Source organism: Rhineura floridana, chromosome 2 (assembly GCF_030035675.1).
Source record: "Rhineura floridana isolate rRhiFlo1 chromosome 2, rRhiFlo1.hap2, whole genome shotgun sequence".
Taxonomy (NCBI): domain Eukaryota; kingdom Metazoa; phylum Chordata; class Lepidosauria; order Squamata; family Rhineuridae; genus Rhineura; species Rhineura floridana.
The window spans coordinates 142,773,019-142,800,151 of record NC_084481.1 but is presented as its reverse complement, the minus strand read 5'-3'; the positions used below and the strand labels follow the sequence as shown (position 1 = coordinate 142,800,151).

General features: G+C 44.3%; 1 protein-coding gene across 8 annotated transcripts in view; it reads left to right on the top strand.

Moving 5' to 3' along the window:
• SHANK2 (SH3 and multiple ankyrin repeat domains 2) overlaps nt 1–27,133 on the top strand; it is a 655,745-nt gene that overhangs the window by 253,109 nt on the left and 375,503 nt on the right. For all 8 annotated transcript variants that reach the window (XM_061610714.1, XM_061610713.1, XM_061610715.1 and 5 more), the window contains 2 exons: nt 971–1,277; nt 11,023–11,192. In XM_061610714.1, coding sequence (XP_061466698.1) covers nt 971–1,277; nt 11,023–11,192 — 477 coding nt within the window. The remainder of the gene's footprint in view (nt 1–970; nt 1,278–11,022; nt 11,193–27,133) is intronic.

Sequence of the window (27,133 nt, the reverse complement as noted above, 5' to 3'; positions counted from 1 at the left end):
AAGATCTTTTTCAGAATATCATTCTGGACAATGCATGCATAATATTCACTTACTGTAATAAAACTGAATTGTGCTGTTTTACAATGATCAATAGTGAGCAACGTTTTATTGCATATGTTTGTGCTCATTTAAATACTGACAGCATATGAACCAGATATGATAGTGAGAGATACAACTGGGTGTTCAATGTGGAATTTGACAATAGATTTACATTTTCACCTTCAGCTCCAGAACTCTGACTCAGCAGGATTTAGAAGGTTCTATTGTAGTTCCCTGATACTGTAAAGTGATCTGTATTGCAAGGTGCTTACCTTTTCCCCATAGTTGTTTGCTGGTGCTGGCACTGAGAGGCACTGCATGAATTGGGGGAACACTGGGAGATAATTTGTATATGATTGTCATGTGAAGCTATTACCGTGGAAGAATCCAGTTCCCCGCGGTGGACGTTTACAGTAATATAAATCTCTAAATGTGTGCTACGAGATAGGAGGGAAGGGAGGGAGAATCCATTCTAGCATGGACAAAAAACCTCCCTGCTCTTACCATACTAAAAACCATTCAGATTCTGTGTTTTATGAGGCTGTCCACATTTGTTGGTGAATGCCAACAATTGCTTATTGTTCATAAGTCAGAGACTGTCAACATTCACTGTTAAACATCACACATCCAATCCTGGTCTCTTACAGTGAGATAAATATTACTCAGATTTTCAGTAATACAGAGCTTATTAATTTTAGATTTTAAAAGTTGTTTTCCTGTGAAAATTATCTTTAATTTTAATTGCAGTTTAAATGTAGTTCTAGTACTCATCTTGATTAGACAATCAGCCAAGGCAGACTTGATCTGTTTTTCAGATATTAAGAACTGAAAGGCACCATAGATGGTTGATCTTTTTTGTAAGTGGGTGGTCTGTTACGTGTACCTAAAATCAGAGGTATCATTTTGTATTCTTTCTTCCTTTTTAAAACAGTGCCATTTAGAGAAGCTCCTACCTACTCAAACAGAAGACGGAGGCCCCAGAGCACCTTGACAGCACCTCGTGTCTTGCTTCGGTCCAATAGCGATAACAATCTGAACATCAACATTCCTGACTGGTCAGCCTCTTCCTTAGCTTCTTCACACCTTAGCCTTTCGCCTCACCTACTCCAACAGATGCAGAATAATCCTAATGGAACTGTGAAAACTGTTGGGAGCTACACTTCATCTTCTCGGAGCCGCTCACCATCGTTAAATAGGTTAGGAGAAGATGCAAAGAGGCAGCAACACCGGCACATTAGGTGATTTTTCAATATACTATTTTTAAAGGGCTGATTTTATCATGCTTTAAAAAAAAACTGAGTACAGATTAAGCATACTCCTTGTCTCCTCTTTTTTATCCCTTGTGCCTTTTTTCTTCGCACTACAATTTTTCTTCCTAAATTAAACTGAAAAATAAGCACAAAAGAAAGGAGAAAAATAGAGGAGAAATGTTACTGTGCTGGTTAGCGATTCTGCAGGGGCAGGATGGAACAAAGAGGCATCAGGTGCTCACTGACACCTCCTTGCTTTAGGACGTTTTGCTAGATACTTTGAAACTTAGTTGTGTTTTCTCTTTCTTACTAAGAGCTTCGTTTTCCTTTGCAGTCGGATCCTGCATGTATTCATCCAAATGCATTTATTCATTCATCCTTGTTAGGTGCAACAGCTGATTTCCATTTTGCAGGATTATCTTTTTGGCTACTGTGGCTCTTAGAAATCACACTTGCTGATTTGGTACCATTTTCCAAAGTATGGGGATGTATCCATTATCCTGCATGTAGTTTTATAAACATGTAATTTACTCAGTATCCTCAGTTCATCTCAGAAATCATTCATTTTGTTTTCACTTTCCTGGAAAATGCTAGAAACTATCATGACCCCTGTATCCAGCAGTGATCTGGACACAGAATTGGGCACCAGATGGAGAGCAGAGTCAGGGTCAGTCTCAGAGCTGACTGCTGAAGATAGGAAGGCCATTGCACCTGAGGCTGTTGAACAGGTACTCACAGAGGAACCTCCCACACTACTAGGGCATATAGGGCCAGAGCCTGGTCCCTCACTGGCCCTTTCCCCTCAGCCTGAAAAACCAAAAGCCTCCCACCGCACATCACCAGTCCAGCAACACAGGGAGCTCACTAGGAGGGAAGTTATGGAATGAAGGAGTGCCTGTCTTCATGCCAGATAGTCTGTGGGCCAAGGTCTGAAAACTGACACATCAGTATCATGAAGGTGGAAAAACTTCATTATGATTTTTTGAAAGGTGTACGTGTCTGTATTGTGTTTTCATGGGATACCCTGTTCTGACTGGTTCTTACGCTTTTTATGTCATCAAGATGGCTATCTTTTTCTAACTTTTCTAAGTTTTCCTGATTTAGGTTATCACATATGAACAAAGTGTCTGATTTTAAAATGTAAAACTGCTTTGAAAAGCTAATGAATTCTGTTAAAAATAACAAATTGTTATAATGACCTTATCTGTTACTGTTTTCGTGGTACAAGCTATATATCAAGAAAAAAGTTAATTTTTCTTATTTTTATATGGTTGACTGCATATGACACTTTACCTGATCCAGATATGCACTTGAAGTATAATAGATAATTGTAGGGGACTCTTTTACCCTTCCAACAAGCCAGAGCATCAGTAAATTCATTTTGATATGCTATAGTTAGACACATTTGACTGTACCCATGTTTAATGTAATTTTACACAATGTATGAATAGCAAGTAACTTAGTGTTATTGCAAAGAAACGTCTGGTAGTTTTGTGAGTTCAGCAACTGTTCAATATGCATTTGTTTTTATTTACAAATGTTAGTGTTATCATTTCATGAGTCTTATTATCTAAGTAACCAAATATTATCTAAGTGACATTATAGCTTAAATTAGAAAAGATAGGGAAAATGGCTTTGGCAACCTGTTAGAATGGGCTATCACATGAAAACACAATCCAGAGACATACACCTTTCAAAAAAATCATAATGAAGTTTTGCCACCTTACATGATACTGCTTCTGGTCCGGCCCAGGGACTAAGAGAGTTGGCCATTTACAATTCCGAAGTTCTCTCTAGGAGATGGAGTCTGGAGGAGGTAGTCTGGAGAAAGAGGCATAAAAAGCCTTGGTCTGCTCCCAACCTTTGTTGTAGCAATTTGCTCACTTGGAGTTTTCTCTCATCCACCCTTGCCTCTTTCTCTGTGGCATCTGGCATCAAATGAGAATATGTCAGAAAGCCATCTTGATTTTTTTCAAGTTTTGTTCAAGAAATATTGGAAAAATGGATGAAGTGCAGCTTGGTCCTCTCCTAGGCCCCTGTCTAGAAATAAAATAACACTCCAAACTTGGAAAGGTAGAGGAAGAGCTAATTTTGAGATAAGAGAAGGCTTAAGGAGAGGCCAGAAATACCTTGTGTATAGTAAACCCTTCCTGCTGCTAATTGAAATCATACTTGGCAGACAGAGGAACCATTCAAGAACAAATTAAAACAATGAATTGTGATATCATTTAAAACAGTGTGAACCCATTTAACACTTCCTAGCAACAAGGCACTAATTTTCTTCTACGGGCAATAGCAGCTGTACAAAAAGCAGCTACTTTCCCGGTAATCATGTGGTTCTGGTCTGCCAGTAGATACTGTATGAGGACGGCCTCAGGGCCCAAATCATATTTGGGGAGAATTGGAGAGATAAAATGAGAGCGTAGGTCCAAATAGAAAGAACAATGCAGCAATACATGGCTCACAGACTCAATCTCCCCAGCCCCGCAAGGACATACACGCTCACAGAAAGGAGCAGCCTTATACCTACCCTCCAGAAGTGCTGAGGGGAGGACGTTAAATCTTGCGAGGGCAAACGATATCCTGTATTTGGGGATATGCAAGTTAATCAGATTATTGGCAAGTACACAGGCTTTCGCATTTAAACGGGGGTGGGTGGGAATAGGCCGTGGCCAAACACAGATTAGATTGGAATTCAATGTCTTTAAGGCGTTGAGTAATGGCTAGTTTAGCCCTCGAATAGCCTAAAATTCCAATCTCCTGAAGTGAAAAGCCAAGGGCTTCCAATTTTTTTTGTCAATGTCAACTTCCATTTGGACTGGAAAGTATCCACCAGTGTGAGAGGAGCCAGACCAGTGGGAATAAACAGGAGCTTCAGCCAGTAATTGAAACGATATATCCAGGCGCGGGTCTCAATTTGTAAGGTTCCCAATTCGAGTCGTACAACTACGTTGGGAACACATCTAGGGACACCCATTATTGACCTTTGAAATTCAGAGTGGATAGATTTGAGGGGGGCATAATTACCACTACTACAAATTTGCATCCCATAGAGTGCTTGAGGAATGGCCTTGGCATTAAATACTTGTAAGGCTGAGGGCACATGTTGGCCACCCTTAGAGTGGAAAAAAGAACAAATTCCCTTGACTGTTTTTTGGGGCAATCTTAGCCGATCTATTCAAATGTGTATTCCATGAGCCTAGCAAATGGAAAGATATACCAAGGTATCTAAAAGTCAAGACCTGTTCAATAGGGTGGTTATCTATTTGCCACCTCCGCTTACGCCTATTCCTGGAAAAAATCAATACTTTACATTTAGCATAGTTAATAGTAAGTAGCTCTTCCGTACAGAAGGAACCAAGCTCTCTCAGCAGACGATGCAACCCGACTTCCGTTAGGGCTAAAAGAATTATATCGTCAGCGTATAAGAGTGAAGACACGTGTCTCCTTGCCAGACAGGGAGAATGGGAGTTAACCCCCTCCAAACGCTTTACTATGGAATTAATATACAGATTGAATAAAGACGGGGCAAGGATACATCCCTGTTTCACTCCTCTATAAGTTGGAATTGGATCAGATAAATGACCTGCCCGGTTGCATCTGACCCTTAAAGAGGTCTTCTCATGTAAACCACGAATTAAACACAATAGGCGCCTATCAATAGTTGTTGATAATAATTTTGTCCAAAGCCTTTCCTGAGGAATCGAATCGAATGCAGATCTGAGGTCAATAAACGCCGTGAAAAGTGCTCCTCCCTTGGGTAAAGAATATTTTTCTGCCAAGTGCTGGAGCACAAGGCCCTGATCCACAGTGGAACGGCCTGATCTAAAACCGGCCTGCTCCTCTGCCAAGCAACTTTCACTCTCCATCCAGGAAACCAACTTGTCAAGAAGATGACTGGCATAAATCTTGCTAATAACACTTAGCAAGCTTATAGGCCTATAATTAGAAGGGTCTGATCTTAATCCTTTCTTATAAATGGGTATGATAATAGCCATCCGCCGGTCCTCAGGGAAAGAAGCAGACTGGTCAATGGCGGTAAACAGGGCTGCCAAAATTGGCGCCCACCAGTCTACATGTTCTTTTAAGAGTTCCGGGGGGATATTATCAGCCCTGGGCGCTTTACCCTTCTTGAGTTTGTTGATAAGGGCAGCTGTTTCTTGAATGGACACAGGGCCAATTTGGAAATTCCGAAATGTCGTCCCATGGCAAGGAGTTAAAGTTCTGACTCTTGGCAAAGATCTCAGTGAAATACGCTTCCCACTCTCTGGCAGGGATATGAAAATCGAGACAAGATGGAACTGCCTGGCCACCTCCAGAGACGAGTCTCCAAAATGTTCTAGAATCTTTTTGTCTAGAGGCCTCAACCAAACTTAACCAAGCTTCTCTCTGAAAAGATTTCTTTTTTTATTTAATTAAAGCTTTATAGCGTCGTTTAGACTCTAAGTATTCTGGGGGTAAGGTTACAAATCGGAGGCTCGATACCTCCTATAAATTTCCATAAGTAATCTTTTCGAGGAGGCACACTCATGATCGAACCAGGACTTAGTTACCTGCCCCAGGGTACGAGATCTAACCTGTTTTTTAAAATTTGGACAATCTTGTAAGGACCTCAGTAGTTCTTGAAAGAGGGAACATATCATTACAGGCGTAGTTTCCGATAATAACCTAGAGCATAGACTAAGGCTGTCTGTAGAAAAGAGGAAATTAGATAACGCATCGGCTAGAGAGGGAGACCACCTAATGCGTGTGGCTCGTCTTTCCACCGCTTGATTCAACATAGGTTCACATTTCAATGATAACTTCACGTTATCCAAACAAAGTGTAAGGACCAAAGGGAGATGGTCACTCTCGTCTCTTATCGCAAACTCAGGACTCACCACTGAGCTCAGTACACTAGGCGAAACCACAAAATAATCTATAGTAGAAGACCCGTGGCACGCTACATAAGTATATTTGCCGCAGAGGTCACCCCTCACACCGCCATTCAGCATGATCAAATCCAGAGCGTTAATCATCTGGGCAAGGCAGAGACCCGCAAAGTTACAGCCTCTATCCTTAAATTGCCTAAAAGGAAGTAAATGAGGCAAAACCACTGCGGGGGAAGCAAGGTGAAAATGTTGGTACAAAGCGTCATCATTTATTCCTGACCTTGCATTAAAATCCCCTCAACAATGAAATGAGCGGCGGGCAACTTACTCATAAGATTACTGATGTACTCCTTCATCCTGCACCAGGTTGAACTGAGTAGCTGTTTTTTTTGTACCGGCGGGAGGTAAATATTAATCGCCACAAAAGTGTACGATCCCAGTTTAAATGATATGGCTAATGCGATGTCAGTCAACCCCTCTAGTCTGATTGAGCTGGTGTCAAGTTTTGTTGAGATCAGAATAGCCAGACCACCTTTTGAACGTCCCCCGCGGGAGCTAAGAGCAGCTTCGAGTGAATAAGATACAAATCCGCCCAGGACAAATGGCTCATTGAGCCAGGTCTCTTGAAGAAGTACGATATGATAGTGGTTGAGAAAGGTCAGAAAAGAGACATCGGCGCACTTATTTAACCAATCGCCACATTCCAGGAAATAAGAGATAAGTGCTCAAGATCCTGTGGGACCGTATATCAGTTGGAAGAACAAGGAGCATCAATATCAGTTATGAAGTTCAAAGCCAAGTATCTTGGCAAGCTAAGGGGAGGGGTATTGCTGAGGAGGAATATGCGTCGACACCCCTTTAGATCTAGAAATGTCAATCGGGACAATCTCATCCATCGAGGGGCTCCAATGGCTAACATTTGAAATAATCCTAGGAGCGAACACCTCAGGAGGGGAAAGAGAAGGAGTTAAAATACTCGATCTATCTTCCACACTACTCTTAACGCCGAGGGAGCCCGTCCCCACCAAAGGGTCAACAGTTTGAATAGGAAGGTTCTTTACTGTATTACCCTCCCGCTCAAGCTGGCTCTGATTTTGGGGAGCAGGGTAAACTTCAACCCCCACCAAAAGAGTTGAGGATCCGTGTGATCCACATGCTCTTACCCCTTGAAACACGGGACTAATCTTGTTATGAGAATCAGAGGAGTTTTTTGGGGGCTCAGACCCATGAAAATATAGTTGTTCCTTATCACTTTTCATGGATGAAAGCAAGCAGGATTTTAAGAGACCAAGTCTCGATATTATTTCATTTTGATCCTGTGTTGGGAGGGCCCCAAACACCTCGATTAGCTTACACTCCTCCATCCCAAATGACTCACTAGCTAAGTCCTTTTTTATGGTAGAGCACTGCCCCTGAAGGGGTTCAGTTAAATTAGGGTTATCGGCGTAGTAGAGTTTCTCATAATCAACCTGTGCCAACTGGGCAGATTTCATGATATCCTCAAATACAACTGTGGGGCAATGATCATGAGAAACTTTGGCCTCGTTGAACTGTAGGGCAGATGGTGAAGCCACATTTTCGAAAACCCTTAACACTTGAATATTATAGCAGTTAAAAGCCTCTTTACCTGCATAGAGCTTGGCTACAACATTACACTCTTTGAACGATATTATTGCCCGCGCGGTAACCCCAGAGAAATATAAATATTCCACACATTCGATATCATAATCAAATAATGTACAGAATGAGATGCTTCTCAATAGATTTAAAAAATGGGATTTCCGCTGATTCTGAGAGCAAAAACCCTTGGGTTTAGGGTAATTGCAGAAAGCCAACTTCTTTTGATTCAATACTAAGTTCCACTTGTGTTGTTCGTGGGGATTCTTCCTAACAGGCATATTTCTAAGGGAGGAGTCCAGTCTAGGGGGTGAATTGTTTGCATTGTCCGCAGAAGATCGAGGAAGACCCATTGAAGAAGGGAGTACATCAGTCTGATTTAGACCCTTTAAAATCACCAGTTCCTTTGGTGCATCCTTTTTTGAGGGAGCAATCTTTTCTCGAGGCTTTGCCACTGGAGTAGTGTCTGCTTCCAGATGTCTGAACAAATTGCTATACTGTAACTTCTTATATTTAAGTGCCTTTGGATTTTTTATGTTTTTACTCTTCTTAAGTTTGTTAGCCTCTTGTTTGTTGGTATTACTTTTGGAACTCCTATTTGTACTCCTTTTTGTGCGGGCCTTAAGATTTTGGACACAGAACTTGGATTGAGTCCTTGAGCACGCTTTGGCAAAATCACAAAAGGCTCCTTGTGCAATATCGGCAACAGTCATTAAAAGAGTATTACTCTTGTCCAGAAAAGTTTTAATAAGATAATTTCCCGCATAATGGCGCAAAACCAACTCTCAATTGACAAACCGTCGAGAGAAGGTGACGCCAGTTGGTTTACAGAGTCCTGAGTGTTTACTTCTAAGGGATTCTGGCACACTAGAGTTCGCTGGAGCAATGAGGAGGAAAATAAGGACCCTTGGTTATTTTGTCTTTCTTGCTCTGCTACTGGAGCTAGAACCTGCAATTCGGCCTCTTCTGACAACATAGGCTCAGTAGCTGTCTCTGCTTGGGACAGCTCATAAGCCAAGCTAGGAGTGTTGTCATTGCCCTTTAAATCAAGGAGATCGCTGTTCCGACCAAAAGTCCAGTCACGAATTAAAGGGAGCTCCTCCCCCTCCATACTCTCCATGCACCTTGGTAACTGCTTATCTGTAAAAAATTGAGTGATCTTCGTCTGGAAGGTTTTCTCTTGAGAAGTACCACTTTGGGAGGAGGGTGAAATTCCCAAGGCTTTATATCCAGTTCTAGTAAGCACCATGGTATCAAAACCGGCCCAGGGTGTGGCCCTGGGTGTCAGCTTCCTCCTCCTCCTCAAACTCAGTGTTGCCCCTTATAAAACTCAGCAGCAGGGGTGTAGTCATCCAGGGTCTCAGAGGGTCTCCCTTTTCCATTCTGCCATGCTGAGGGTGCAGAGCTACAGCCCCTCGACGTAACACTGTTGTTCGTTCCCAGCCAAGGAGAGCGCTGCGGTTTCGACTTAGAGTTTAGAATGTTTACTTACTCAATACGGCTTGAGTGTTGAGTAATGTAGAGGAGCGAACCTCTTCAGTATTTGCTGACAGAGGGAAGATAAGAGTGTAAGTAATCTTCCAAGGTCAGCAGTCACTCCCCCTTAGTCGTATAAATGCCATACGAATGGTAAGAATTTGTCCTTTGAGTCCTTTAAGTAAGGCATAAAAATTGATAAAGTGCGGAGCTCCTGGGTATGCAACCTCCTAGGTCGCCATCTTATCCCATCTCTATTAAAGATGTTTTGTTTATATATTTTCAAGTCTGTTTTTAAGATGTTTTAGAATGTTTTTAGTGTTTTATATCCCACCCTTCCTCCAAGAGGTAGCCCAGGGTGCCAAATAAAACACAAAAACATTCTAAAACATCATAAAAACAGATTTTAAAATATATAAACAAAACATCTTTAATAATATCTTTTATTATAAAAACTTTAAAAGCATCTTTAAAAGCAATTCCAACACAGACGCAGACTGGGAAAAGATCTCTACTTAAAAGGCTTGTTGAAAGAGGAAGGTCTTCAGTACATGCTGAAAAGCTTACAGAGATGGCACTTGTCTAACATTTAAGGGGAGGAAATTCCAAAGGGTAGGTGTCACTAGACTAAAGGTCTTCTACCTATGTTGTGTGGAATGGACCTAGAATCCCATGGGATGAAAGGAGATTATAGGTGTGGTTTTTTTAGCATAAAAACAGCCAGTGGAAATGTGCTCAGCACCCCCAGCTCGATCCTCCTCCATTGAAAAGCTACATTCAGATGTTCGTATCTCAGTTTATTAAGCACTGTCACTTTGGATCTCCCTTCTTGTGAGCAGGAAAACAAACCAGGAAGCAGCAATTAACCATAGCTTCCCGTTGTGTCTGAAATGAGAAACTATGTTTAATGGCTTCCAAACAAGCCAGAATATGAAGTCATGGTTTAAAGTTAGCTTCTGTACTCTGGTTTGTTTGGAAGTTTCTTCATTTTGACATAATGGGAATTTATGGTCAACTGTGGCTTCCTGATTTGTTTCCCGGCTCATGCAAAGAGAGAAGCAAAGTTGTTGCATGAAGCTTATTCACATCTATGCTTATTAAGTCAAGATTTGATGTCTGAACATAGCCATCAAAAGCCTCCCAGGGTGCTTTTAATTTTTTTTAAAAAAATGATGGCGCTTCATTACACACCATTGCATATAATATGTAATTCCCTTGTATCATTCTTCCTAAAACGGTGATATCAGCTGACCTTATTTCCATTTAATATATTTAGGATTGGTTCATATATTAAATTTTTACCCTCCAGCTTATAGTTGAATTATGGAAGGTACTATGGCCAATAAAGTAGCTGGGTTAGAATTTCTAGAGAGTAAGAATGTTATGTTAATCTGGGTATTCAACTTTGCCTGTCCTTTATAGCTTTGCTTCCCACTGTATTTCTGGTGCACGCCTACCTATTAAGTGCTACATATGTCTGAATCATACTTATACCTTCCTCCCCAGCCCTCTAATCTTATTTAACCAGTGGACAGGAAGCCTGGAGTCAGTTATTGCATTTTTGTGTCTACAGTGAAAAAAAATTTTTTTTAATTAGCTGACCTTTTCACTTAGAAATTTATATGAAGGTTAAAAAAGATTGTCTAAACTACCAGACAAGTGGTGCATATGGAGCAGTTTGGTATATTTGGCCTTGATGTCATGAGGTGAGGAAAAAGATTCCTGGTGTAAAAACTAAACTAATGTTGTTCATTTTGTTCTCTTTCCAGTGCCAGTTATAACCCCAGTGCCAACAGGGATACTATATCTGCCTTGGATTATCAGGGTGCAAAACGCAAACTTTACAGTGCTGTCCCTGGAAGATTATTTATTGTCGTGAAGCCATATCAACCTCAAGGAGAAGGAGAAATTCATTTGCACAAAGGGGACAGGGTGAAAGGTCAGTCTTTTCTCTTCAAATGCTCCTGATTGAGCATATCATTTTTTTCTGAGTTGAAGCAAGGAGCTGAACACACAGATTTATTTATTGAGTCCCAGTTGAAAACCAATGAGGGCAAAGGTTAATGCAGTTCAATTCTAGTTGACCGTGTAGACTTCAGTAACTGGTGGTGTACCCTCTGCTTATATTTGAACTGGCTCCCATCAGAATAATAGCATATTTTAACAATGCCAGTTTGATGGGCATGCAGCAGTTTACTGGATCTGAAGATTTATCACTCTGAAGCATGCCTTCAATTAAATAACGAGAATTATTAGTATGTAATGGTTATGGACCACTTGAAAATTGCTGAGAGTCTTAAACCACTTAATGATTTTTCTACCTGTTGTAGCAATTGTAATGTGCTGTGCTAGATGCTGTAAGATTTTAATTGTATTTTTATTGCTGCTTTTAAAATTTATATTGTATTTTATTATATTCCATAGAATTCAAATGGTAATACAATAAAGTACAATATAAGAAAAAAGCAATAAAATACCACTAAAAATCATTATGAATATTTAATACAATGGACTCTTGTCTTCAGCCACAAATCCATGGACATGCTGCAGACCACCTGAATGACATTCATGGACCACTGGACTGGAGAATTCATAAAAACAGAGAGAAATTTCCATTACTGTCTTACTATTACATTTTTGTTAGATACCTTAGTAAACAGTGTTAAGAATATTTCTCATAAACATTTTAGAAAGATGTAACTCGCTGGTGGCTTTTCTTCATAATGGGATGCATGAAATTATATAATCAAATGATATGGGGTGCACAGATTATTAAAAGAAAATGGAAAGTGGTTCAAGTTCAGGTAGATTTAAAAATACATGTGAATTATTGTATTAATAGAATATAATGTAATCTAGTTAAACATAACACTGTTTTTATCCATTAGTCATGCACACTGACATCATTTGTGTCTACCACTCGTGATATGAAGAAAACCACAGCTAACTGTTAAAAATAAACATGATATTTTGTTTTGGTCCTGCCCCTGCCCCCTAAATAATATCTATAATCTAGACTGGCAAAGCTTTAACAGCTGTCCATGTTCCAACCTGCAGGATCGTAATTACCTTCATTGGGGTTTTTTACACTGGTTACAGATAAGGATTATCAAATGGTAGCTTGTGAGACAAACCTGATGCATAGTGAGCTACTAGCATTTTTGTTAGACGTTCTCATAAATATTCTTATATATTTGCTGGTCTGGTTTCTTACATACCTCTCATATAATAAGGTAAAGGCAAGCAACCAGGAATATCATAATTGCTTAAAAGCTAACTGTAGCATCTGTAGCTGTGTGGTACGGTGGTCATCCATAGCCTTCAACTATCTGGTTTAAATCTACTGTTAACAAGTGGATTTAGTGATGCCAATACATTTTGGAATTAGGTTCAGAAACAAGTTTATATACCCTTGGAATCAAGCTCCTTTTGAGTTTTGGATCAGTGTGTTCCAAGCTGCTCCTACTTTCCCCCCCAATAGCAGCAGCCAGCCATGGTATGAAGCGGATGGGGCTGCTCCTCAGACCTTTTCTAAGCCTTACGAACAGTTAAGTCCCAATGCAAAGTTCATAAGAACATAAGAAGAGCCTGCTGGATCAGGCCAGTGGCTCATCTAGTCCAGCATCCTGTTCTCACAGTGGCCAACCAGGTGCCTGGGGGAAGCCCGCAAGCAGGACCCGAGTGCAAGAACACTCTCCCCTCCTGAGGCTTCCGGCAACTGGTTTTCAGAAGCATGCTGCCTCTGACTAGGGTGGCAGAGCACACATCACGGCTAGTAGCCATTGATAGCCCTGTCCTCCATGAATTTGTCTAATCTTCTTTTAAAGCCATCCAAGCTGGTGGCCATTACTGCATCTTGTGGGAGCAAATTCCATAGTTTGACTATGAGCTGAGTAAAGAAGTACTTCCTTTTGTCTGTCCCTGAATCTTCCCACATTCAGCTTCTTTTATTTATTTATTGAATTTATACCACGCTTTATGGCCAAAAGGCCCTCAAGGCGGCTTACAAAAAAACACAAGCATAATACATCAATAAAACATAATACATCAATAAAATAATACAGTTCTCAAGATTAAATAACAATTCTCAAAATTAAATAACAATTAACATTTGCAGTAACTATAAAATAAGATGATTCCCACATCATAACGTAAGTTAGCAAAAAAATAAAAACAAAACAAAGCAGTAAAAACAAAGAATCTTCCATGATCTTCTCCAAGACGACGCCAAAGTGCGTGCCGAGGCACTGCCTCAGGCAGCCGCTCTCCTTCATATACCTTATTCCCACAGTCGGTGGATTCTCGTCTACGTCAATATGTCTCTGATCCTGTCAGCCTGAGCTAATGCTTATCACGCACACCCTTTGAATGTCCACGAGTTCTAGTATTCTAAGAGAGGGAAAAGAACTTTTCTCTATCCACTTTCTCAATGCCATGCATAATTTTATACACTTCTATCATGTCTCCTCTGACCCGCCTTTTCTCTAAACTAAAAAGCCCCAAATGCTGCAACCTTTCCTCGTAAGGGAGTCGCTCCATCCCCTTGATCATTCTGGTTGCCCTCTTCTGAACCTTTTCCAGCTCTATAATATCCTTTATTGAGATGAGGCGACCAGAACTGTACACAGTATTCCAAATGCGGCCGCACCATAGATTTATACAACGGCATTCTGATATCGGCTGTTTTATTTTCAATACCTTTCCTAATTATCCCTAGCATGGAATTTGCCTTTTTCACAGCTGCCGCACACTGGGTCGACATTTTCATCGTGCTGTCCACTACAACCCTGAGGTCTCTCTCCTGGTCGGTCACCGCCAGTTCAGAGCCCATGAGCGTATACGTGAAATTAAGATTTTTTGCTCCAATATGCATAATTTTACACTTGTTTATATTGAATTGCATTTGCCATTTTTTCGCCCATTCACTCAGTTTGGAGAGGTCTTTTTGGAGCTCTTCGCAATCCCTTTTTGTTTTAACAACCCTGAACAATTTAGTATCATCAGCAAACTTGGCCACTTCACTGCTCACTCCTAATTCTAGGTCATTAATGAACAAGTTGAAAAGTACAGGTCTCAATACTGATTCTTGAGGGACTCCACTTTCTACAGCCCTCCATTGGGAGAACTGTCCGTTTATTCCTACTCTCTGCTTTCTGCTTCTTAATCAATTCCTTATCCACAAGAGGACCTCTCCTCTTATTCCATGACTGCTAAGCTTCCTCAAAAGTTTTTGGTGAGGTACCTTGTCAAACGCTTTTTGAAAGTCTAAGTACACTATGTCCACTGGATCACCTCTATCTATATGCTCATTGACACTCTTGTTGAGACAGAACTTTCCCTTGCCGAAGCCATGCTGGCTCTGCTTCAGCAAGGCTTGTTTGTTTATTTATTTATTTATTAAATTTATATACCGCCCGACTAGCAATAGCTCTCTAAAATAGCATAAAAATACAATGAATAACAAAATAATACTAAAATACAATCATCAATCCAATACAATAAACATTTTAAAAAGTAAATCAGTGTAACTTAAAATGCTTCAGAGAATAGGAAGGTTTTGACCTGGCGCCGGAAGGAGAGCAGAGTCGGCGCCAGGCGTACTTCCTCGGGGAGACTGTTCCATAGTTCGGGGGCCACCACTGAGAAGGCCCTAGATCTTGTCATCACCCTCCGGGCCTCCCTGTGAGTTGGAACCTGGAGGAGGGCCTTCGTAGCAGAACGTAGTGCACGGGCCGGTTCATATCGGAAGAGGCGTTCCGCAAGGTATCGTGGTCCCGCACCGTATAAGGCTTTATAGGTTAATACCAACACTTTGAATCTAGCCCGGAAACATATTGGCAACCAGTGCAAGCTGGCTAGAACAGGTGTTATATGCTCGGACCGCTTGGTCCTTGTCAGCAATCTGGCCGCCGCATTTTGCACTAGTTGTAGCTTCCGAACTGTCTTCAAAGGTAGCCCTACGTAAAGCGCATTACAGTAATCCAAACGTGAGGTTACCAGAGCATGTACCACTGATGTAAGGTCCTCTTTACTCAAATAGGGACGTAGCTGGGCTACCAACCGAAGTTGGTAAAACGCATTCCTAACCACCGAGGCTACTTGAGCCTCAAGTGAGAGGGAAGAGTCTAAAAAGACTCCCAGACTACGAACCCGGTCCTTTAGGGGGAGTGTAAACCCCATCCAGGACAGGGTATATATCCACCATCCGATCAGAGAACCCGTCCACCAACAGCATCTCAGTCTTGTCTGGATTGAGCTTCAGTTTGTTAACTCTCATCCAGTCCATTGTCGCGGCCAGGCAACGGTTCAGCAAATCGACAGCCTCACCTGAAGAAGATGAAAAGGAGAAGTAGAGCTGCGTGTCATCAGCATACTGATGACAACGCACTCCAAAACTCCTGATGACCTCTCCCAACGGCTTCATGTAGATATTAAAAAGCAGGGGGGACAAAACTGACCCTGCGGGACCCCATATTGGAGAGCCCGCGGTGTCGAGCAATGTTCCCCAAGCACTACCTTCTGGAGACGACCCGCCAAGTAGGAGTGGAACCACTGCCAAGCAGTACCTCCAACTCCCAACTCCGCGAGCGTCCCCAGAAGGATACCATGGTCGATGGTATCAAAAGCCGCTGAGAGATCAAGGAGAATCAACAGAGTTACACTCCCTCTGTCTCTTTCCCGACATAGGTCATTGTACAGGGCGACCAAGGCTGTCTCAGTGCCAAAACCGGGCCTAAAACCCGATTGAAATGGATCTAGATAATCAGTTTCATCCAATAGCGCCTGGAGCTGGCCAGCAACCACCCGTTCCTCTATGTTCTTCTATGTGCTTAGTTAATCTAGCTTTAATCATACTTTCTACCAGTTTTCCAGGGACAGAAGTTAAGCTAACTGACCTGTAATTTCCAAGATCCCCCCTGGATCCCTTTTTGAAGATTGGCGTTATATTTGCCACTTTCCAGTCCTCAGGAACGGAGGAGGACATGAGGGACAAGTTACATATTTTAGTTAGCAGATCAGCAATTTCATATTTGAGTTCTTTGAGAACTCTCGGGTGGATGCCATCTGGGCCCAGTGATTTGTCAATTTTTATATTGTCTATTAAGCCTAGAACTTCCTCTCTCGTTACCACTATTTGTCTCAGTTCCTCAGAATCCCTTCCTGCAAATGTTAGTTCAGGTTCAGGGATCTGCCCTATATCTTCCACTGTGAAGACAGACGCAAAAAATTCATTTAGCTTCTCTGCAATCTCCTTATCGTTCTTTAGTACACCTTTGAGTTCCTTATCATCCAAGGGTCCATCGCCTCCCTAGATGGTCTCCTGCTTTGAATGTATTTATAGAATTTTTTGTTGTTGGTTTTTATGTTCTTAGCCATGTGCTCCTCAAATTCTTTTTTAGCATCCCTCATTGTCTTCTTGCATTTCTTTTGCCAGAGTTTGTGTTCCCTTTTATTTTCTTCATTCGGACAAGACTTCCATTTTCTGAAGGAAGACTTTTTGCCTCGAAGAGCTTCCTTGACTTTGCTCGTTAACCATGCTGGCATCTTCTTGGCCCTGGCGGTACCTTTTCTGATCTGCGGTATGCACTCCAGTTGAGCTTCTAACATAGTGTTTTTAAACAACTTCCAAGCATTTTCGAGTGATGTGACCCTCTGGACTTTGTTTTTTAGCTTTCTTTTTACCAATCCCCTCATTTTTGTGAAGTTTCCTCTTTTGAAGTCAAATGTGACCGTGTTGGGTTTTCTTGGCAATTGGCCATTTACATGTATGTTTAATTTAATAGCACTATGCTCACTGCTCCAATCGGTTCAACAACACTTACATCTCGCACCAGGTCCCGGTCCCCACAGAGGATTAAGTCCTTGGTTGCCGTCCCTCTGGTCGGTTCCATGACCAACTGGTCTAGGGAATAGTCATTTAGAATATCTAGAAATTTTGCTTCTTTGTCATGACTGGAACACATATGCAGCCAGTCTATGTCTGGTAGTTGAAGTCACCCATTACTACCACATTTCCTAGTTTGGATGCTTCCTCAATTTCATATCTCATCTCAAGGTCTCCCTGAGCATTTTGATCAGGGGGATGATAGATCGTTCCCAGTATTAAATCCCTCCTGGGGCATGGTATCACCACCCACAACGATTCTGTGGAGGAGTCCTCCTCTTTTGGGGTTTCGAGCTTGCTGGATTCAATGCCTTCTTTCACGTATAGAGTGACACCGCGACCAATACGTCCTTCCCTGTCCTTCCGATATAGTTTATATCCAGGGATAACTGTATCCCACTGGTTTTCTCCATTCCACCAGGTCTCTGTTATGCTCACTGTGTCAATGCTCTCTTCTAAGGCCAAGCACTCCAGTTCTCCCATCTTGGTTCGGAGGCTTCTAGGATTAGCGTACAGGCGCTTGTAAGCAGTGTCCCTCTTCAAGTGTCTTTGGCACTTTTGGTTTGGCATGTGGTAATTTTGCCCTTCTGAATTGATATCCTGTGCCTCTGCTCTCACAATGCCTACTTCTAGGCCTACCCCATTTAAAATTTCATCATTTCTTTGGTCTTTATCCCAGGGGGGAGGTTTATTCCGAACCGGACCTTCCTGAGCTCCTGTCGGGTTTATTTCCCCCCTCAGTCAGTTTAAAAGCTGCTCTGCCACCTCTTTAATTTTAAGTGCCAGCAGTCTGGTTTCATTCTGGTTCAAGTGGAGCCCGTCCCTTTTGTACAGGCCTGGCTTGTCCCAAAATGTTCCCCAGTGCCTAACAAATCCAAACCCCTCCTCCTGACACCATCGTCTCATCCACACATTGAGACTGCAAAGCTGTGCCTGTCTGGCTGGTCCTGCGTGTGGAACCGGTAGCATTTCAGAGAAAGCCACCTTGGAGGTCCTGGCATTCAGCATAGCATCCTACCTAGCAACCTAAATTTTGCTTCTAGGACCTCACGACTGCATTTCCCCATGTCATTGGTGCCAACATGCACCATGACCACTGACTCCTCCCCCAGCACTGTCTACCAAACTATCTAAACGACAGGCGATATCCGCAACCTGCGCACCAGGCAGGCAAATCACCTTGCGGTCTACATGCCCATCACGCACCCCACTGTCTATGTTCCTAATGATTGAATTGCCCACTGCAAGGATCCCCCCACCCCCTTGGAGATATATCCTCAGCACGAGAGGATAGCTGCTCATCCCCCAAGGAATGGGTCCCTTCTAAGGGATCGTTTCCCCTCTTCCTCAGCTGGATGCTGTCCTTCCGAGACCATCGTTCTCCATGATAGCAGGAGAGCTATCATCGTTGGAGTGGGACACAGCTAAAATGTCCCTGAAGGCCTCCTCCACACACCTCTCTGCCTCTCTCAGCTTTTCCACCTTGGCCTCAAGGAAATGAAGTTGTTTCCAGAGAGCCAGGAGCTCATTGCACCGAGAGCACACCCACGACTTCTGTCCAACAGGCAGATAGTCGTACATGCTGCAGGCAGTGCAAAACACTGGAAAGCCCCCACACCCCTGCTGGCTTCTTACCTGCCTAGTTTTGTTTAAGGTTTATTAACTTAATGGGCTGGAAACTGCGGTTTAGTTGAGGTCAGGGAACAGACGGGTAGAGTGGGGGGCCCTGGCCTCCTCACCCTGCTGCCGAACTGGCTCTGCTGCTTAACTTGACGCTTTGTCAGCTGGGGCTTCCTCTAGCTCGTGGACCAGGCTCCCTCACTAGGGTGCTATGAATTTATATGTGTGGCTGGTCCCTCCCAGCTACTGCTGCCAGCCAATGATGTGTTAATTGAGGCTGATGGCTCAACTATCAGCTGGTGCTTAACTCCTTAGGATTATCTCAGGCTTCCTTCCTTTGAAGGCAGGAAGGCAGGCTTCCTTTCTTAGCGAGGGGCCCTTTAAGGACAGTTTAAGGACTTTGACTAGTGGTACTAAGAAAGGTTAACTAGCTTTTACTCTATTTTTATTTTATTTGCTGACAACAACCACTTTTATCAGTGCAAGTTTCCCCTGTAGTTTTAAGTGGTGCCTTGCACTCTGGCCTGGACAAACTAGACTTGCTTTTGGCTGCTTTTAATCTAAGCAAGGGGCTGCGACTTCCAGGTGAGTCTTTTTTGTTTTTTGTTTTCCATCTAGAACAGCCTGACCTTTCTTTAACCTAGGGAAACGGAGCTTGTGGTTGTGTTTAAGGAAGGCTAAAGCTGCCCTTTTTAGCAAAGACTGAGCTGACTCTCTCCTGTATGTATCGGTGGAGTTTCCTTTCCCCCCCTTCTCTCCGACTGGAATTTAGCCTTGTTTACAGTGTCCCCTGAAGCTTTCCTGATAGGGTGGTGTTGAAAACTAGCTTTTTATAGGCTTCCTTACCCCTAGGATCTGTCTCCTAAGATATAGGTTCTTTCAGGATTTGGCTCCTAGCTCAGGGTGACCCTAGGCTGCCCTTATTACTTATTACTCAGAGCTGTTTTAATTCAATTAAATAATGAAATAAATGGGTGCTACTTACCCTCTTCTCGCTCTGCTGCTTAAATCACCTTGACGCTTTGTCAGCTGGGGCCTTGACGCTTTGTCAGCTGGGGGCTCCCTCTAGCTCGTGGAGCTAGTTTCTCTGGTTTTTGGATCCTTACTAAATTTTGGTAAAACGGGATGTGGGGGACCTACAAGATTGGGAAGTAGGGTCCATTTCTTGCCTCAACAGGGAAAGAAAGGCAGATGGGTGCGGGAGTTCCCTGCAGCTGTTTTTCCTCTTCATGATTATTAATAGCTGTGGCCTTTCCAATTTCCCCCCTCTCAGAATTCTCTTAAAAACTTGGAAAGAGTGAGCTCACTCTACATTGAGATAGTGGGTTTCACCTATCTCTATTACCAGCCTTTTACTTTATGGATTTCCAGTCTTCTGTAGAATAGTTGCAACTCTGAGCTTAACCATGTGGTTACTTTGGAGTGTGTAGAAAACTATTTCCAGCAGATACAAGCAGCATGTGTTAAGATTTAAAGCAGCAACTGTATATCTCCTGGTTATTTAATGGAGCTTCATTGTGCATTGAAAAAATGGGGACATTAATAGGATTGTCATATGTATAAATGGTAAACAATTATCTTGGAACTCCACACTAAAAATGTCGTAAGGTGAATGCTTGATGATTATTCATGGGGCTCAATTTAAATGAATCAAAAAGCTTACTCTGAAAATATATATGCAGAATAGGTAGATAGATAGACAAAAGCCTAGATGGGTGAAGGCCCTCTCTTTAATTTCTAGCAAACAGCAAGAAATTGTGTGTGTGTGTTTCTAGGTTTTTTGGGGGGGGGCAGAAAACCGGTGTGTGTGGCTTTTTTCTTCAATTTTTCAATTTTTTCCTCTGGGCTTTCAGATCTCTACAAAAGCCCCTTTACACATTAATGCTATACAGGAGGCTCCATGTGATTAAGCAAAAGTAGGGCTGTGCTGCTGACCCTGCTCCCGAATGTAGGTGGCGTCCCCAAACTCCATGTATTAGGCATCTGTAAGGAGAAGGTAGACATCTCCATGGATAGGCTTTTACATGAGTGGGACCCTGCATGATTGGGATTACAGCTCATATAGAAGGCAAATTTACATTAAAGATCTAAGTAGATGAGACAGCAGAGATTCATGATGGGATCTTCCATCTCTTATTTATAGCAAACAGCAGCGCTCTCTCTCTCTCTCTCTCTCTCTCTCTCTCTCTCTCTCTCTCTCTCTCTCTCTCTCTCTCTCTCTCTCTCTCTCTCTCTCTCTCTTTCTCTCTCTCTCTCTCTCTCTCTCTCTCTCTCTCTCTCTCTCTCTCTCTCTCTCTCTCTCTCTCTCTCTCTCTCTGTGTGTGTGTGTGTACGCACGTGCAAGAGAGATTCAGATCAGGCCTATAGTGAGCGAACAAGGATCAGGACTAATAGTGCACAGTAGGGATGGGATCCATTGGCCAGTGCCTGTTCAAGAATATTCAATCGACTTAGCAGATAGGTATTGATTTGAATTCATTCTTTGTCCACTAACTGCTTCTTTTACTGATCTGATTTTCCCCTTGCAAAAAAATATATATATTAACATCAATAATTTTAAAGGAACTATAGATAATTACAAAGGAAATATTGACATATTATTCTTAATATTGATATGCTAGAGGTGGATTTTTTTAAAAAAAAATCTGTTTTTTGAAAACAGCCACAGAAAACTGCTATAGAGAAATCCAATCTGCAATGATAGAGAATAAGTGAATTAATGGAAAATTCTGTACGAAATCTGAATTGCACATCCCTAGTGCAGGAGGAGAATCTTTTACCAAGGACTGTTTTCCTGATGACACCCCACCATCCAAACCTGCTATTTCGGCTATTAAGAGAAACTTACAAGCTGCAAATGGCAAATGCAAGTTTAGAATATTCCCTAGGTTTAGGAGAGTTTATCTTAATTCATCTTTAAAAAAAAGAGAGAAAAATTCCTTGGTAATGGCAAGTTTTTTGCGGCAGAGGGTTGAAATAATACACCGACATAGTAAACTGGGTTGAACAAAGGACCACTTTATTAAACTATAAACCAAAACTTTTAACTAACCTGCACAGGAAAGCATAGGTGCAGAACTATCTATAAGCAAGTATTTGGAGTATAGCTCTTGGGTGACTAGCCCCTGTTGGGGCAAGTGTAAGCCCCTTTTTCTTACCCCTTACCCCAGCCACATCTGTAGGTGAGCGGGGGGGGGACTTCCCACGTCACCACCTCCCGGGGCCGTACAACTCCGGGTGGATAAGGTAAGTAGGTCCCAGAAGCAGTCCATACCCTGCACTCGGGCTGTAAAGCCCTTCCTGGCAGGCCTCCGGAACCACCAATCACCTCCAAAGGTGCCTAAGAGGGCCACCTAGCTGTCCTTACCTACTTTCCTTCCCGCACCTATCCTCCACCAAAGAGGGACAAATCTCTATTTAGTCCCTCTTTATCCCACTGCCAAGCACCACATCTCACAGACACCTCTGCAGGTCCTCTAAAAAGATGTCATTCCCTTCATCATTCAGGTGAACACCATCTGCCCTATAAAGTTCAGCCCTCATGTGTTGTATATCAGGGTGATGTAGAGCCAACCCCCCATATGCAAGAAGAGCCAGCCGAAGCTGCCAGTTGACCTTCTTGCATGCCCTATCAATCCCTTTTGGGTCCCCCAAACAGCACCAAACTTTGTGTGGGAGTATATCCGACCATATCAACTGAACAAGAGGCCAATGTTGCCTTACCAACTGCATGTCCTCGCATGCTTGTAAACTAAGGGCTTTGCCCTTGAGTAAACTGAGGTAATTCCTACCCAGATGAATGACCACCACATGTGGAGCATCCGCACCAAACCATGCTGGAACAACATGGGTAAGAGACCATCCCAGCGCATTCCCTGTCAGCCCAGCTATTGCACCATAGCCCATTGACCGAGGCCCAGCTGTGCACCAAAATGTGACTTTGCAGCCCTAAGGCCTGCACAGAAGACCATGCTATAGCCGCAGATTAGGATGCGCATCTGCTCTGTCCCCCTCCAGCAATCTGCCAAAACAAAATAATTACAAGTGGTTAGGTCTGCAGCCCTCCTGTCCCCTCCAAGGGTCGAATGTACCCTTTGCTCTCGATTTCCCTCCTAAGGCCTGTACATACATTGACGAAACACCCATACTAGCTGCCATAGAAGCAGCCCCTATCCTGAAGGAGTGTGTACCAAAACTCAAAGGGTCTGTCCCCAAACACAACAGCGCTATCTTGGTAAGTGCCCAGAATTGAAACTTAGTAAGGGGAACCCCCCCATGAAGAAACAAATAACGCAGCTCTGTGCCTCTCACATCCAGAAAGTGGTGCAAATCCCTCACAGTGCAGATGTCCGGCACTGAGGATGATGCTAGCGCTACACTGTGCCCCTTATGCCCTTGCTCTGTCTTAGACCACCACAACGTGAGCATGGCACAACCTCCCTCTAAACTGACATCTGACCATAGGAGGGCGCACAGAGACGAATCCACCTTGGAACCCGCCACCACTTCATTAATCCAGAATGTCCCAAAGAATAATGTGAGGGCCACTGCGTGAAACAGCTGGACCTCATAGCCATAAAAACAAATACAGCCCCACCTTCCTAAAAGCACCACTAGCAAATTCGGCAAAAAAGGGCGATGGGAATCAGGGCACTGGGTGCTCCCTGGCCCAGCCCGCCAGCATACGATGAACCCGGAAGTCATCTGCATGGTCTGTAAAAACCCTTGCCTTGTCTACAAATGACAGCCCCGCCTGCTTACCTCTCAGGGTCTTGACAGAAAGGCTTCTCTTCCGGCCTTCCACTAGGAATTCCAGCAGGTGCTCCACAGGGATAGGCCAACTCTGTGCGTAGCCCTTGCTACCCCTAAACTCCTGGAGCTCCCTACCTGCTCTTTGATAGTTGGCAAGCGTGCTGGGTGCAATGGATAGGCTTATAGCCCTCTCTGACTCCACTCTCCAATCTCCCAAATCTCGGGCGGCATGGCCTCTGGCTGAGCCCTGGCCAGTGGCGCCAGCTGTCAAAATCTCTCTGTCTGGTTCCGCGACAGAGCATCAGCAACACCATTATCAATACCGGGCATGTGCCTGGCCTGAAATAAGAAGTTAAAACTCAGGCATCAGAGAACAAAGGAGCGGACCAGACCTATAACCCTCATATTCCTTGATGTAAGGGAGTTAATAACTTGGACTGTGGCCATGTTATCGCACCACAAATGGACAGCAGAGTTCTGCAGCCTCTCTGCCCACAAATAGGCCACAACTACAGTGGGGAAGAATTCAAGAAAAGTCAAATCCTTGGTTAGCCCATCCCAAATCCATGCCACTGGCTAACCCCCATTACATCAGAAATTTCCCAATGTTACCCCAAAACCAAACACCCTGAGGCATCCAGATGGGCTTGTAGCTCCGCTTCCAGAAGCAGGTCTTCCCTCCAAAATAAAACGCCACTGAAATCCCGCAAAAAGGACGACCACACCTCCAGGTCAGCGCATAAAGCTGCCGTGACACTATATCTATGGTAAGGCCAGGAAAGTCCCACCATGGCATCAGAGATGGTGGCCTGATGCGATGACCCTACAGGCAAAATTGAAGCACCTGGACAGCTCCTGTAGGACTGATAGGCAAACCTTCCTGGCTCTTAACAAACAAGAAGTCATCCAGATAGTGCACCATGGCATCACAGCCTGGCCACCTCTGGACCGCCCACTCAAGGAATGAGCTGAAGCACTCAAATACCATGCAGGAAATAGAGCATCTCTTAGGCAATGCCTTATCTACATAGAATTGCCCTAAAAAGGAGAATCCCAGTAGCTCAAAATCCCTTGGGTGGACGGGCAAGAGACGAAAGGCAGACTTGATGTCACATTTGCCCATAAAGGGACCTCTGCTGCATGTGTGCACCATGCGCACTGCAGAATTGAAAGAGGTATAGCACACCGTGCACAGGCTATCTGGTATGAAATCGTTAACAGAGTGTCCCCATGGATAGGACAAGTGGTGAATTAACCTAAATTCCTCGGGAGCTTTCTTGGGCAGTATTCCAAGGGGGGGGACACCTGTAGCACCGAGGTAGGGGGACATGGGAAAGGGCCCAAGACCCTGCCCGCCTGCACTTCCTTTTCAATCTTGCCCATTACAGTTGCTTCCATGTTCCAGACAGACTTGAGGTTCCGAGCCATGAGTGCAATTCGCTGACCTGTATATGGTATTCTAAATCCAAACAAAAACCCCTGTAACAAGAACTGACCACCCCCTTCAGTTGGGTAGTCCAACAACAAAGCCCGCAGCACCTCAAGTTTAACTGGGGAGGGACCCTTTTCCTTGAGCGCCGCCCGAAGGGAGCTGTTTTCTGCCTCTCTGCAGGTCCCTGCCCCCCTCTAAAGGATCGGCCTTGAGGGCATAGTGCAGGAGTGCCAGCCACCACAGATGGAGCACTCATGCCAGAAATGACAGGGATTACGGGTGCAACCCCCCCGGAGCTCAGTTCCCAGCAGAGCAGTCTATGTTGAACCCCTTGCCCCATGGTAAAGTGGGGAAGGGTAGCCATTGACTGCCTGCTCAGCAGATGTCCACTATCACTCCTGTCCCTGACTAGAGCCCAAGCAGCCACCACGAACTGCAGCCATAACTCGGGCTCCTTCCTATCCCAAGGCAAAGCCTTGTCAAATGCTGCTTGCATCCGAAAAACCTCATCATATGATAACCACGAGAGGCCTGCAAACTCTGAATAGCCCCTATAAATTATATCCAGGTATTTAAGCAGCAGTGGACCCCTCTGCGGCTGTTTCTGCAATATAACCCCTGCATAAATTAGGTAGGCAGGCAACCAATTGGCCCATGTCCTGTCCACCTTCTTATGCCTGGGTCTATCTTGGTCCCTATCCTCCCCTTTTCCCTGTCCTCCTTAGGGGGCTCCCGGTAAAGTAGGGAGAACTAGTCCACTTCCCCCCCCAAAAATTTTGTTTCGTGGCAGGGAGCAGGTGGAAGCCGAGTGGTGCCGATGTTTCCCCAAAGGGAATAGCATACTCAGCAATAGCCCCCAATGGGTCCTCAGCAACCTCCTTGGCCGGCTGTTCAGTCACCTTAGGAGGTACATCAGACTCCCCTAAGGCCGTCTCAGCTGCCAGACTTGTCACAGACAGCTGCCATACCTGGTTACAAGCTGCCATGATTGGCGCTTGTTGGTCTAGCCCAGAAACTTCAGCTCCCATACCAGCCCTAGACATCGGGCTTGTGCCCACTCCGCCAGGCTGGGTAGCCAACCCTGGCCTTGTGCCTAAGGCCCCCATGGAGGCATTCCCCAGCCATGCCATCCCGTCCATGGAGCCTGTGCAGCCGACTCACCTCCCACATTCGCTACCAATGGCTTTGCAGCCAACTGGCACTCCGGGATCAGATTCACCATTGCTTCCCCTCCAGATGTTACCACAGGGTCCGTGCTAGGCCCAGCCTCCAGTGTGTCCAGCCACGCTAAAATTAAATTGACAGTGTTCACATTAGCACCCTTACTGCTCATCCCCATTTGCCTCTTAGCCTGCTTAGGCCTCGCCCCAGCCGGTACAGGAAGCTCAGGACGCTGCTGTTCCTGACTCCCCACCTGCCCCTTCTGCCATTCCAGTGCCTCCAAACAGGCCAGGATAGCAGCCCATGGAGGCGCCTTATCCTCATCCGAGGGCACTACCATCGTGGGTGGCCACTTGGGCGGTGCCTTAGGGGCCTTGCCCTTTGCCCCCCCCCTCCCTTTTTTAGGAGGCATAGTGAAAGAAAATATTTAATCAAAAGAAGCTGTCCCCCAAAGCCTAAAGCCATCACCTTCCGTGATAAACCCACCTGTGTGCTTGGGTGTGTGTGAAAGGCTTAAAAGCCAACAGGGCTGTTGCCCTTCCCCTGTATAGCCCCAAGGCCCTGCAGGAGGAATGTCCCTATGGGGGGATGCCTTGGGGGGGTGCAAGGCCAAAACTATGCAGCCTCCCCTCAGGCCTATACCCATTTCCCCCTCAATCCTGCATACACAGGGAGGTGCTGGAAAAAGGCCTAATCCGAGGCCTGTCCCCTGCCTTGCATCACCCATGGTGCTGCGTTAATGCAGCACCGCCACACTGACGGCGTCAATCGTGGGTGCGAAGCTCAGACCAGCCTACTGGTCCCTCAATCCAGGGTGTGTGTGCAAGAACAAGGCCTACACCGAGGACTGTCACCCACTGTGCCGCATTAAGGCACTGGAGCCCTAGCTTGCTTGCTGCCGTCAAACTCCCTGCCAATGCAGACTGCGGCGCCAAACAAAATGGCACCCACGTATGGCTCCACAAAATGGCTCCCACCGCAACTCCCTCGCACGTTGTTGTCCTCTCCGACCTCACTATAGCGCATCAAG